This window comes from Callithrix jacchus, chromosome 10 (genome assembly GCF_049354715.1).
Source record: "Callithrix jacchus isolate 240 chromosome 10, calJac240_pri, whole genome shotgun sequence".
Classification (NCBI taxonomy): domain Eukaryota; kingdom Metazoa; phylum Chordata; class Mammalia; order Primates; family Cebidae; genus Callithrix; species Callithrix jacchus.
In genome coordinates, this window is record NC_133511.1 from 28,911,424 (window position 1) to 28,926,851 (window position 15,428).

The following is a 15,428-nucleotide window of genomic DNA, read 5'->3' on the forward strand; positions in this document are numbered from 1 at the left end:
GTGAACAGGACAAAGGAACTGTGAATTCCATAATTACCTGAACTTTTCTTCCCTTTCTCCCTCTTCACAGTCAGTCACCTGGGTTATAACTTCAGACTCCAACCAGAAGACACTGTCATCCCCTGAAGTGCTACTCTCACTTTCAGTCTCCATCTTGTATTAATAAAAAAGAACTAAACCTCCAGGCATGGAATAAAAAGCATCAATATTCTGGATGTTCAGCTCTACTCATGTATACTCAGATGTGTAGCTGGTGCCCCAATGACAGGTACTGGTGCTGGTTTAATTACAGTCAGGGTACAGACAGGAAATCACAGGCAGCACAGTCACTGCGTCTGACTGCCACACTGGTGACACCTAGACCCTCCCACTGCCTTAGGCTGTGTGACCTACATAACCAAAAGCAGAATCCAAATGAAGGTGATTTTTTACTAATTATTCTGTAATAACTTTTCTCAAAGTTCCCAGTTAATAAGTTAAAAATAGGTATTTTCAAAATGCAGGCTTTATTTGTATCCTTTTGTGATCTCAGACTCCAGAAAGGTAAACAGAAAACTAGAAATAACACCATCCACAGGCCAAGCACATGAGAAGCCCAGTTATAGATCTCACAGTTATGAAGGCTCACAATAAGTAAAGAAGGTAAGTATGGTCTAGGGTCCTGCCTAGATTCATGCCTTCTAATATTACACCCATCTTTCCTTCCTCTCTGTTAGGACTGCCATATGCACCTCTGCTCAATTATCCAGAATGAGACATAAAAGCTGGGCTTGTCCATCGTCCTTGAAAGAAAAAAGTGTCACAATTTCAAAGATCACATTAAATAAAAGCATGCAACATTTTACACATTGAAACTGCAAAGCCATGGTGGCAATAAAATGACTTGCTGGGAAATGAATGAAAGTACAGCATCTATGACTGTCAGCAACACAACTGTTACTTAGAAAAGAGCCATGTTGCTGGGTGTGGTGGCTCATGCCTGTAATCCCAGCACTTCGGGAGGATGAGGCAGGAGAACTGCTTGAACCCAGGAGGTGGAGGCTGCAATGAGTCAAGATCGTGCCACTGCACACCAGCCTGGGCAACAAGAGGGAAACTCCATCTTAAAAAAAAAAAAAAAGAAAAGAAAAGAGCCATGTTGACAGAAACCACTGACAAGCTAGAGATTCAGGGATATCTGTCTTTAGTAAGCAGCAACAAATTGCAAAGCCCTAACCCTCCATTCTATCTGATGAAATTAAAAATTAAGAAGGCATCCACTGATGTCTTCCTGAATTTTCATATTTGAAAATAAAGAGCCAGGCACAGTGGCCCATGCCTGTAATCCCAACACTTTGGGAGGCTGAGGTGAATGTGTCACTTGAGCTCAGGAGTTCGAGACCAGACTGGGCAACATAGTAAGACCTCATCTCTATGGTAGGGGCAGGGGTGGACCAGCCAAATGTGGTGGTGCACCTTGTAGTCCCAACTACTCAGGAGGCTGTGATGGGAGGATCACTTGGGCCTGGGAATTCAAGGCTGTAGTGAGCCATAATCATGCCACTGCACTCCAGGCTGGGCAACACAGCAAGACCCTGTATTTTATATTTTTATTTATCTATATATATATTTTTTTCTTTTCTTTTCTTTTTAAAGACAAGAGTTTCACTCCTGGTGCCCAGGCTGGAGTGCAATGATGCAAACTCACCTCACTGCAACCTCTGCCTCCTAGGTTTTACCTCAGCCTCCTGAGTAGCTGGGATTACAGGTATGCACCACCACACCTGGCTTTTTTTTTTTTTTTTAAACAGTCTCACTCTGTCACCCAGGCTGGAATACGGGGACACAATCTCAGCTCATTGCAACCTCCACCTCCTGGATTCAAGCATTTCTTCTGCCTCAGCCTCCAAGCAGCTGAGACTACAGGCACATGCCACCAAGCCTGGCTAATTTTTTGTGTTTTTAGCAGAGATGGGGTTTCTCCATGTTGGTCAGGCTGGTCTCAAACTCCTGACCTTGTGATCTGCCTGCCTTGGCCTCCCAAATTGCTGGGATTACAGGCATCAGCCGCCACACCTGGCCTAAAATCTTTTCAAATAAAATTGTTTAAGTCAAAAACAACAGCAACAACATTATGAGCAAAGTTAAAATACAAACAAGTTGAGGAAAAAATATTTGAAACATATCACAAAGGAATAATTTATCTAATATATAAAAAGTTATTACAAATTTCTAAGACCCAAGAACTCAAAAGATAAATAAGTGAAGAGCATAAACATAATCTTTAGATATAAATATAAAAGAAATTTAAAAGACAGTTAAAAGTATTTAACTTCATTTGTAACTGAAATGTAAAATAATACACAAAAAGATGACTTTTTAAAAATCTATTACACAGGCAAAGATTTTAAAAGGTTTTAAAAAACAGAAAGAGGACATGGGAAAAGAAACATACAATGTTGGTCAGAGTTTAAACTGGTACAACATGTGTTCAGGGCAATTTAGCAAAATCAAAATTCAGAATGTACATCTTTTTGGCCCAGCAATTTCTCTTTTAGGAAATCATCTTACTTTTACAAGTAGAAGTAAGAGGCAAACAGGAACATTCATTCTGGTAGATGTTTTAGTAGCAAAACAGAATAGCAAAAACAACCTAACTTCCTGAGGAACAGAAAACTAGACAAACTACAGAACACCCATAGAATGGAATGTTACACAGTAAGTACATGAGACAACAAGGCAACCCTACCGGTCATCATATGGAACAAAGCCTAAGGCATACTATTAGGGCAAAGAAGACAGGGGTAAAAATATAGGATAGTATGTGCAGTATGCTATGCTGCCATCTGTGTTTTCAATGAGGAGTTAGGAGAAACATACATGACTACAAATGCAGACTATCTATGGAAGCAGAGGACCAGTACCAGTAGCTATCTCCAAGGAAAAAAACAGATAGCTGGAGAAGAAGAAAAGAAAGACACGTTTAAACTCAGGAGGTGGAGGTTGTTGCAGTGAGCTGAGATCACGCCATTGCACTCCAGCCTGGGCAACAAGAGTGAAACTCCATCTCAAAAAAAAAAAAAGAAAAAAAGATAGTTTTTCACCACATCCTACACATATTAATCCTTACCAAAATATTAACTAATTTTAAATAGAACCTTTCATGACCTTCAGTAAATAACTGGATTTTAAAATATTATTTCATTAAGAATATAGTTCTTTTTGTCCTAAAAAATTCTAACTCCTTCAGAGTGTTTTTTCACAGGGGATGAGGGTTATTTTGTTTTGTTTGCTGAAACAGGGTCTCTGTCGCCCAGGCTGGAGTAAAGTGACTTCTTTTTTTTTTTTTTTTTTTTTTTTTGAGATGGAGTATCTCTCTGTTACCAGGCTGGAGTGCAAAAGCATGATCTTGGCTCACTGCAACCTCCACCTCCCAGGTTCAAGCAATTCTCCCACCTCATCCTCCCAAGTTGCTGGGATTATAAGCATATGCCAACACACTTGCTCATTTTGTTTTTGTTGTTGTATTTTTAGTAGAGATGGTTTTCCTACCATATTGGCCAGGATGGTCTCAAACTACTGACCTCAAGTGATCCACCTGCCTCCCCCTCCCAAAGTGCTGGGATTACAGGTATAAGCTACCATGTCCGACCTCAAAGTGTTTTCATGAATCTATTCACCTTTCTTTGTAATCATTCTTTTGTTCTTTATCATGGTTGATTTCCCTCACTTCAAGCCTTTCAAAAGTGAAAAAGTAAGCTGTGAGTATTTTTACACAGAACACTGATGGACAGTTTGATGTGCACATCTTCTAAGACTTGTTCTCAGTTTTGATCCTGTTGTCAGAAGTTTTTCAAAACTATTTTTCCTGCCTCAGCCTCCCCAGTAGCTGAGATTACTGGCACCCACCACCACACCCACCTAATTTTTTATTTTTAGTAGAGACAAGGTTTCACCATGTTGGTCAGGCTGGTCACAAACTCCTGACCTCATGTGATTCATCCACCTAGCTGGAGGCTGCCGTGAACCCAGATCGCAACATTGCGCTCCAGCCTGGATGACCAGCAAAACTCTGTCTCAAAAATGTTCTTACATTCAAAATCAACATGTGTTTCTGTTTTCTGTTCCCTTCTCCAGCAGTTAATGAAAATCCAGCAGAATCAACAAGGTGATGGTTAGCAGCAGGGGCAAGGATGGAACTGAGTCCATCACTCTGGCTCCTGGCATGTGAGAGAGGAACTAGAAACTGCTGAAGACCACAAGGTATTTTTAACTCCTTTTCTTCTTGATTTGTTTAAATCCTGATCAGCCTTCACTTTCCCAACAAGCTTTTATAGTGCTGGAGTCTTTGACCTAAATCACAGGAATTACCAGCGGCAGTTTCAAACTAGCTGGTTCTCATCTACCTCCAAGAAGTAGGGAACCTGATAGGAGGGGAAACACCTAACCCCACTGTAGCAAAGAGAGAAGCATTCTCACAGCAACAATTTAAACGTCACAAGTCAGAATGAATTGTTTCCAAAAGAAACATTGTTAAAAGTGGCTTACTTTCCTAGTAGCAGTGGTAAGTAGTAATAATCACAGCATACTGAATTGGCCCACAGCTTCTGTATGCATGGGTTCCACATCCATGAATTCAACCTCTTGGTTGAATCAAAAATATTCAGGGAAAAAAGAGAGATGGTTATATCGGTTTTGAACATGTACAGGCTTTTTCTTGTCATTATTCCCTAAACAATACTGTATGGCAACTATTTGCATAACATTTACATTGTATTAGTTATTATAAGTGATCTAGAGATGATTTAAAGTATATGAGAGGATGTGCATAGGTAATATGTAAATACTACAACATTTTATATAAAGGATTTGGGTATTGACAGATGTTGGTATCCACAGGGTGTCCTGGAAACAATTTCCCCATGGATACTAAGTGATGACTACATACACTGAACATTGATTCTATGTCCCAAGAATTGGATTAAGGCTTAAACATAATAAATTATATATTTCTCACAACCACCTTATGAGGCAGGAGCCATCATATGGCTGAGATGAAGAAACTAAGACGTAGCATAATAATTTCTCCAGGATTATCCAGTTCATAAATTTGCATTAAAAATACTTTTCAGTCCAGGTGAAGTGGCTCACGCCTGTAATACTAACACGTGGAAGGCCGAGGCAGGCAGATGACCTGAGGTCAGGAGTTCAAGACCAGCCTGGCCAATATGCCAAAACACTGTCTGTACTAAAAATACAAAAATTAGCTGGGTGTGGTGGTTGGCACCTGTAATCCCAGCTACTCGAGAGGCTGAGGTAGGAGAATTGCTTCAACCCGGGAGGTAGAGGTTGCAGTGAGCCAAGATCACGCCACTGCACTTCAGTCTGGGTGACAGAGCGAGACTCCATCTCTAAATAAATAAATAAAAATACTTTTCAAAAATCCAAACCTAACCACACCATATGAAATTTTACTTCTGTAGGAGGATTATATGGTCTGCATCTTGGTCCACATTCCACTCATAAGCCTAGATGTCCCTGATCTCATAGTTTTATTATTTTCTCTTCCTTGGGGGATGGGCCATGATACTGCTGAAATGCTGACCTACATCTAATTCTATATCCAATACCCATATCTACATGGCTGAATGCAGTATATATTTGGGTTTACTATCAGGGGAGGGGTATGGACAGGATATCACACAGCAAAACAACAGCAAAGCAGTAGAACCAAGGTCTTGATGCTCTCATTTCATTGTTCCTGTTCTCCCATCATAGTATCATAACTGTTTTTGTCAAAACTGTTCAATACAGTACATGGCACATAGCCAAGGGGTCAATAATGTCTCCTTAATGGGGCACCAAGCTTTGTCCACAGACTGCTTTATGAATATGAATATAAATATAAAATTCCTCAGAAAATGTTGTATTCTAAATGTGAATAATATGTGCTCTCTGTAATACATATGTACATATCATATAACTGTATCAGAAAGAAAATTTAAGCAAGAATACTTCTAAAATATTTCCAATGACTGAAGATTTTCCTCCAAATGTACAAAGCACAATATAAAATGTAAAAATGTCATTCATCATTATTCATTTTTATACTATGTATGCATTCTTTCAAAATTTAGATTTATATCTTTGCTTTTATAATAATCATTATTGTAGGTATTTCCTCCACTGAAATAATTAACTTTTAAGAAACAACTGTTTCCTTCTTTATTATGGAATGTTGATATATTCTGGATCATTATACATTGACATCAGCTTTAATTCACAACTGTTTTGCTGTGTGATATCCTATCCATACCCTTCCCCTGTGGAACTCTGAACTTGAGGGAGATGATTTAGGGTATCGGCAGAAGATATTTCCAAGCAGCAAAGCATTCAAAATGTGACTGGGGTGCTGTTAAAAGCATTCAGTTTTATAAAGGAAACAGAGACTAAAAGTTCAAAAAAAATGTACAGCCTGACCATGCAATAGAAAAGAAAAACCCATTTTCTGAGGAGAAAGTCAAGCCAGCTGAAGAAATTTGCATAACAAAAGTCTAATGTTAATCGTCAAGACCATGGGGAAAATGTCTCCAGGACATGTCAGAGATCTTGGTGGCAGTCCTTCCCATCACAGGCCCAGAGGGCTAGGAGGAAAAATGGTTTTGTGGGCCAGGGCCAGGGCCAGGGCCCTCCTGCTGTGTAGCCTAGGGACATGGTACCCTATGTCTCAGCTGCTCCAGCCATGGCTAAAAGGGGCCAAGATACAGCTTGGGCCATGGTTTCAGAGGGTGCAAGCCCCCATGCCTTCCCAGCTTCCACGTGGTGTTGAGCCTGTAAGTGCACAAAAGTTACAAACTGAGGTTTGGGAACCTCTACCTAGATTTCAGAGAATGTATGGAAACACCTGGATATCCAGGCAGAAATTTGCTGCAGGAGCAGGGCCCTCCTGAAGAACCTCTGCTAGGGCAAAGCAGAAGGGAAATGTGGGGCTGAAGCCCCCACACAGAGCCCTAGTGGGGCTTTGAGAAGGCCACCGTCCTCCAGACCCCAGAATGGTAGATCCACCAACTGTTTGCACTGTGAGCCTGGAAAAGCTGCATATACTCAACACCAGCCCATGAAAGCAGTCAGGAGGGAGAGTATACACTGCAAAGCTATACGGGCAGAGCTGTAGCTTTGGGAATCCACCTCCTGCATCAGTGCGACCTGGGTGTGAGACACGGTGTCAAAGGAGATCATTTTGGAACTTTAAGATTTGACTGGCCCTCTGGATTTCAGACTTACATGGGACCTGCAGCCCCTTTGTTTTGGCCAATTTCTCCCATTTGGAACAGCTGTATTTACCCAATGCCTGTATCCCCATTGCATCTAAGAGGTAACTAACTTTCTTTTGATTTTACAGGCCCATAGGCAGAAGGGACTTGCCTCATCTCAAATGAGACTTTGGACTTCTGAATGAATGCTGAAATAAGTTAAGACTTTGGGGGACTGTTGGGAAGGCATGATTGGTTTGAAATGCAAGAACATGAGATATGGGAGGGGCCAGGGGCAGAAAGATATGATTTGGCCATGTGCCCACCCAAATCTCATCTTGTTTTATAACTCCCATAATTCCCACATGTTGTGGGAAGAACCCGGTGGGTGATAGCTGAATCATGGAGGTGGTTCCCCCATATTTTTCTTGTGGTAGTAAATAAGTCTCAAAATATCTGATGGTTTTACAAGGGGTAACCACTTTCACTTGGTTCTCATTCTTTCTCTTGTCCGCTGCCACATAAGATGTGCCTTTCACCTTCCACCAAGATTGTGAGGCCTCCCCAACCACATGGAACTGTGAGTCTATTAAGCCTCTTTTTCTTTATAAATTACCAGTCTTAAATATGTCTTTATCAGCAGCAAGAAAATTGACTAATACAACAAGCAACTTAAATTGAGTCTCAGTTTGCTAATTCCTAAAACTGAAAAAATGATACCTTTATAAGGTTAACATATAAAATAGAAACAATGCATATAATAAAGCTATAGTATTTCACAGTATGAAGTCCTGAATAAATTATAGCCATTGTCATCATTATTGTCACTGAAACCATAAAATGTTTTCATTACTGTGATTATATAAAAATTGAGAAAAATATCTTAATCTGTAAATCTCTGGCTTTCAAAAAGTATTATCACTCTGTGGGTTTTATTGTTATTTCAAAGAGAGTACTAATCTAAAAAACAAGAAACAAGTCCCTGTTAAGCCAATAAGTTATTTTCTAATTATCTGAATTCCTTCCATGAATGTGAAGTATAGCAAATTAACAATTACAACAGAAGCTCATATTCTTCCTTCATCACATTAATATGAGGATTACAAAGTAAGTACAGATCATAAGACAATTCAACATGTCAGTTCCAGTATTCTTAATAAGTGATATTAAGTGGAAATTTCACAAGTGTATGAATAAGCACTCTCAAAATTCAACTGACATAGTCTTCTGTTTTTAAGTCCTGTATCTTTCACTGTAATAAGCAAAGATTAAAAGTATACTTTCTGGTATTCAAGTCTGAAAAGTACATAATGTTTATTACTAATGTAGAAAACTGTTTTCAACAAACATATAATCTCAGGCTATGCTTTCACTGGATCACTAACCAAGTGCCTTTCATTATTATACATTCTATAATCATCATCTCATGTAAATATTGTAGAAAAATACTACAACAGTATACCTAACTAGACCCTCTCCAGACAATTTTTAACCACTGCTTTATAGTCTGATATCAGTAACCAAAAAAATAATTAGAAAACCCTACAGAGTTTGATTCTATGATTTATCTATATCTACAGATAAATCAAAAGTACTGTATATAATTGTTAAATAAAATCTGAAGCCAGTGGTGAATTTTCTAGTAACAGTAAACAGACACTAAAATACAACATTTACATGTAGTGGTTAAATTAAAAGAAAAAAACAAAAACACAGCCAGGTGCAGTGGCTCACACCTGCAATTCCAGCACTTTGGGAGGTCAAGGCAGAAAGATCCCTTGAGGCCAGAAGTTCAAGACCAACCAGGGCAACAGAGTGAGACTCCATCTCTACAAAAAATTTAAAAATTAGCCAAGCATTGTGGGACACACCTGTAGACCCAGCTACTGAGGAAGCTGAAGTGGGAGGATTGCTTGAGCACAGGAGTTTGAGGCTGCAGTGAGCTACAATCACACCACTGCACTCCAGCCTGGGGAACAGAACAAGAGCCTGTCTCTCTCTTGCATGCTCCTGCTGTCTCTCTATCTATATATCTATACATATATAGATACATATATCTGTATACATATATATGTATCTGTATATGTATGTTGTGTGTGTATATATGTATCTGTGTGTATATATGTATATATATTTGAGTGTGTGTATATATATATACCTGTATACATATACAGATACATACATACATACATACATACATATAATATACTGACAAGAAAAATCATATTTTAATACATGCATGCATAAAAGAAACTTTGGAAAAATAAAGAATAAACACAATACAGATGATTTTTACTTCCTTCTTTAAACTTATTTACGTATTTTTAACTTTCTAACATAAAAATGTATTCACTGTTTAACTTTTTAGGTTTAAAGAAGTTAACAGCATGAGTTAAAAGATCCACTCCAAAGTTTCTTTTCTTAAATAGATGGATGCTGTTTTTCTATCCTATATACCACAGAAGTCAATGAAAATGTTTATGGAATAAATACATAGAATTGAACAACTGAAAAATCTAGGTCCCAGGAATAGAAAATATAAGTTCAAAAATAAATGATGGCAATATGCATAAAGAAGGCAATATTCTTAAATTGACCAAGATAAATCAAAAATAGAAAGAATATGAAAAAGCAAAAACAAGAAGTAAAATCATGCAAGTAATCTAAATAAGAAAACTTAAACAGAGATTCTTTTCATATCAGGATCTCAGAATCATGAAATAAATTTATATACCAAGAATTAAGTCCATTTCTTGTCTAGATGTTTCCCATACTAACCTATGAAGAACCAAAATCAATGGTATTTAAACCACATTAATAAAAAGATACAGTACCCACAACAGCCATAAGTACAAGGATTGCAACTCGATATTTACTGTTGAATTCATAAGCCACATCACTTTGCTTCATTGCTTCCTTTCTCAAAAAGGTCACAAAAGCCAATTCAGAAATATTTTGTTCTAATGCTCAGGGGAAAATAAAAAAACATGCTACCACCATTAGCAGATTCCACTCAATGAATTCAAAGTACTGCTTGCTTCAGCAGCACATATACTAAAATTGGAACGATAAAGAGATTAGCATGGCCCCTGCGCAAGGATGAAATTAGTCAGTGGCTAGAGAGAACAACTCATACATCTACGGCACACAGAACAAGCAAGTTACATCAACTTCAGAATTCCACTGGCAGACTCAATAAATAACAAAAATAATTGCTTTATCAGATACATTTGAATCTAGTGATCTCAGGAAATGTCTCTCACTGGCTAAGCAACCATCTTAGCAGTCTAAGTGACTACTCCTTTTTACCTTCCGTCTACAGAGTAAATCAGCATTACTACATATATTAAATAAAATCTCGGGCAAGTCACAATTTTTCTAGCAACTTGTATAACATGTACATGTACTAGTTAAATAAAAACAAAACAAAAAACACCAGTAAAGTAATAAATAAATAAAACCTATCAGAATCAGCCACCTTTTTTTTTTTTTTTTTTTTTTTTTGGTGAGATGGAGTTTTGCTCTTGCTGCCTAGGCCGGAGTGCAATGATGTTATCTTGGCTCACCTCAATGTTGCCTCCCTGGTTCAAGCAATTCTCCTGTCTCAGCCTCCCAAGCAGCTGGGATTACAGGCATGTACCACCACGCCCAGGTAATTTTTGCATTTTTAATAGAGATGGGGTTCCTCCATGTTGGTCAGGCTGGTCTCAAACCCCCGACCTCTAGTGATCCACCCCCCTCCACCTCCCAAAGTGCTGAGATTACAAGTGGAAGCCACCATACCTGGCCAGCCATCTTTTTAAATGAACATTGGATATTAGAACAGTATCTCTATCTGAAAATGAATCTATAGGACTAAAAGAGGAAAATGGGCCACAGTTAATTAAGGTAAAAGTATAGTGTTGAAAATTAGAGACTAATTATGTCACAACTGATTTTGTAAAAGGTCTTTTAAAAATAATGAAGGTTCAGAATTCTTAAACATGACCAGGCACAGTGGTTTATGCCTGTAATCCCAGCACTTCAGGAGGCTGAGGCAGGCAGATCACGAGGTCAGGAGTTTGAGACCAGCCTGGTCAACATGGTGAAACCCCGTCTCTACTAAAAATACAAAAATTAGCCGGGTATGGTGGCCCATGCTTGTAATCCCAGATACTTGGGAGGCTGAGGCAGGAGAACTACTTGAAATGGGACCTGGGAGGCGGAGGCTAGAGTGAGCCGAGATTGTGCCACTGCACTCCAGCCTGGGATACAGAGCAAGACTTTGTCTCAGAAAAAAAAAAAAGAATTCTTAAACATAATGTTAGGCCAGGTGTGGTGGCTTACCCTGCGATCCCAGCACTTTGGGAGGCTGAGGTGGGAAGATCGCTTATGGTCACGAGTTTAAAATCGAGGCTCTGTCTCTACAAAAAAAAAAAATTAGCTCGGCATGGTGGTGCACACCTGTAATTTCAGCTACTCGAGAAGCTTGCTTGAGCCGAGGAGTTCTAGACCGTAGTAAATTGTGATTGTGCCATTACATGCCAGCCAGGTCAACAGAGACCCCTCCCCCATCTAAAAAGAAATTTTACACACACACACACACACACACACACACACACAAAATTGCATCATTACATATAATTTTATACATATATAAAATTACATATATACATATCCTTATATATGTATAATACATATTTTATATATGCATAATACATATTTTATCTATAAAATACATAATTAAATATAATATATAAAAATAAAATATATATAATGTTGAATTAAAGGAAATAATATTTCCCGAGCTAAAATTGTGATTGAATATGCTATTGTCCATGAGATAAGGCATTGGCTACATTACTTTTACGTATTTAGGACTTTAGAAAATCGTGGTCTTATCATATGTATAAACTGTATATATATAAAAACTGTATATAACCATACTCCTCATCACCACGGTAACTGAACCTCCTCCTAATGTTAATGATACTGCAAATAAAAATTCTAAATATAAATTCAATGAATAATCAGGGGAGAAAGCAAATGATCTAAGTAGACTCCCCCCTCGGTGAAAAGTCTGGGGAGAGGTCAAGGAGAGACTAGGATGAAATCACTAGAGGTGAGGCTATGAAACAAAAAATGGTTGTACTAAGTTTTCACGCTTGGAAAGCTCAAGGTATTGCATAAATTCAGAATAGTTTCTCCCATGAAACTAGTTAAATAAATATAAATAAATCCAATGTTTTCAATCCACTGTTTACTTACTGGTATCCTTACCAGGATAGTTCACTCTGCTTTGAAGTTGGTTTGAGACTGAAGTAATTTTAGCAACTTGGTACTTATATTATTCTGCCTGCTCCTCTGCTATTTCTCAGAGAGGATTCAAGAGTAAAAATAGGAATCAACAATGGCTGGTTACTGAAAGTACTAGAGACCATTCAACGACTTATAAAATTACAGGCATCTTTCTCAAATCACAATCATCCTGTCCTCAAGTAACAGAAGCCAAATGCTGTACTTTTAAACATTAATTTGAGGTTATCTTACTTTGATTTACAGTAAGTATATCACTATTCTGGTATCAGTAATTCTTCAGTTTTACTTTCCTATGAAGAAGAATTAAGTTCCTGCCTGCTCATTTATTTCTGGAAACAGGGAAGCATTTTTCCCATTATCCTTTGTTATCAAAATATATTCTGGTAAGTTTTATCCACTCCAAAATTAAAGTGAATCTTTTGAACAATAAAATATAATAGGGAAGTAAAAAGAAATTTAATGTATGTAGCTCTTTAAAAGATATACAGATTTATGTTTAAATTTGAACAATGCATAAATTAGGAATTTAATATCTGCCTATTTCTTCTGATTTTGCTAGAACCAGACATCAATATTATCATCTGTGGGGTTATGTTATATTTTCAAAATGAACAATTAATACAAAGTATATTCTCTGATGTCTCAAACATTACTTGCAAAGTAATAAGGCTGTCTTTTAGTGTCAACTGAGAATTTTCAAGTTACATCAGTATTCTAATTTTGCTTACTGATATGCAATTCACTAAGTTACTGTTTCACTACTACAGGTACTATTCAAGTTACAAGATACACAGCAACTGGAAACAGTATTACCCTGGAGCATCCATGGTTTCCATTTTAGAAATGATGTTGGATTTTTTAATTTAAGAACCTCAGACAATTGAAATTCCTTCTGTGCCACTTATTACCTTGCACAATTTACTGAAAATCTCTGAAGTTAAATTTCCTCTTCTGAGCAGAGTAATCATACCCAACCACATTGTTGAAGTAATTAGATGAAATATATAAAGTCCTGTATAACACAGTATCTGTAAACAGGAGATGTTCAAGAAATACAAAGCATAATATAATAATAAAAGAAAAGTGATTGGCGAATCTAAGTTTGTATCTAGTAAAATGTTTAACTCTTTTAGAAGAAGAAATCTCATTTATTCAACTTACTACTTTATTTTTTTATGATATATGCTCGATACTATAATGCTATCCTTCAAAGCAATTACAGCACTGCTAAACACTTAGTATGTCCTCAAACACCACTTAATTTAAATACTTTAACTTTTTTATTACAGAAAATTTCAACCATCTACAAAAGTATAAATAATAGAATAATGAACCAACAGGTATCTATTACCCTGCTTTGTCAATTAACGATGGCAAATCTCATCTCTACTTTCCATCCCCATCTGACTGGATGATATATAAGCAAATCCTAAATATCATATCATTTCATCCATAAATAATTCAGCATGTATCTCTAAAATACAGTATTTTTTAAATAAAAATATTACCTTATCTTAGGAATCCACTAATCCCTCAATTACCACAAATATCCGCTCAGGGTAAACTTTTCCAACTGCCTTCAACCTTTGTTTTAATTAATTTATTGACTGAAACATGGTCTCACTCTGTCACCCAGGCTGGAGTGCAGTGACATGATCATAGCTCACTGCAGCATCAACCTCATGGGCTTAAGTGATCCTTTTGCCTCAGCCTACCGAATAGCCAGGACTACAGTCATGTGCCACCATGCCTGGCAAATTTTCTAAATTTTTGTAGCTATGAAGTAAGTCTTGCTATGTTGACCAGGCTAATCTCAAACTCCTGGTCTCAAAGAATCCTCCTGCCTGGATCTCCCAATCAGCTAGGAGTACAGGCCAGGGATGTCACACCCAGCCATTGTTTTTTCTTTTTTCAACTAGCTCATTCATTTGACTCAGAAAGACTTATTTACCCATGATATTTTGGTAAATAAGTCTTTTTAAAGTTTCCCCTTCCTCCATTTTTTTAGCATCATATATGGTTGAAGAAACCAGGTTGAATATATTCTCTGACAATCTTTATCTTGCTGATTATATCTCAATAGTGTTGCTCTATGGGTTCTTCTAGCACTTATATTCCCTTTAAGTCATTAATTCTTAAAAGCTTTACTGAATGGCTTACCTTGATGTCTTCTGCCATTTCTACAAGCCTTCTAAAATAAATATTAATCAAAAGAACAACAAAATAGTAAAGCAATAGAAAATACAAAGGAAGAAACCAATGGGCCAGAAATAATCTGTTCTTTTAACATTTTAAGCATGTATAAATGGGGCAGCCATCCAAGGTATGGCACATGTAGAGGCTTCTAATGTTTTTCTTGTAACCAAAAGGGGCTCTTTTGTCCTCTCCCACCATCGATGACATTTCTATGTCCTCCTACACAATCTACTAAGAAGAAGGGCATTATCTCCACACAACTGAACAATCTATGACTACTGATAAGTCTATCTAGTATGTTTGCTAATCTAATTCATTCCTTGGCCAGTGTACCAGAACCTTCAGATTAAAGAACAGTTAAGAAAGTAACAGACTCTGAAAGGATCAAATATATCCAGAGGCTAAGGAGGAGTTAAGTAAACAAATGGAAAAAACAACTCATCATGCACTGCTTGTTCTGCCACCTTCAAACAACCGGCCAGTGATGACCATCTATTCTGTCATTTCCAAACATGAAATACAAAATATGTACCAGCATAATGAAAATACCACTTTAAACTAGTATTGCAGTTTACTATTTTCAAAGCAATCTGATATATTGCAAAGCAAATAACAAGTGACAAGAGTGGAAATTTTCCAACTAAAATAGAAACTTTAGAGTTCTAAACTTTCCAAAGAACAGAAAGTATTCAGAATTGAATT

The 15,428-nt window shown here is 37.4% G+C and overlaps 1 protein-coding gene and 1 pseudogene across 7 annotated transcripts in view; one reads left to right on the top strand and one right to left on the bottom strand.

The window, feature by feature from the left end:
* Positions 1 to 15,428, bottom strand: part of ARHGAP32 (Rho GTPase activating protein 32) — a 320,343-nt gene that overhangs the window by 229,426 nt on the left and 75,489 nt on the right. For 2 of the 7 annotated variants that reach the window (XM_035265071.3, XM_035265070.3), the window contains exon 1: positions 38 to 263. The exons of the other annotated variants lie outside the window; for them this stretch is intronic. In XM_035265071.3, the coding sequence (XP_035120962.3) occupies positions 38 to 153 (116 nt within the window). In that variant the 5' untranslated portion in view covers positions 154 to 263. Of the gene's footprint in view, positions 1 to 37; positions 264 to 15,428 lie in introns of those variants that run through there. 7 annotated transcript variants of the gene reach the window in all.
* LOC118145933 (U6 spliceosomal RNA) lies at positions 10,267 to 10,367 on the top strand (annotated as a pseudogene).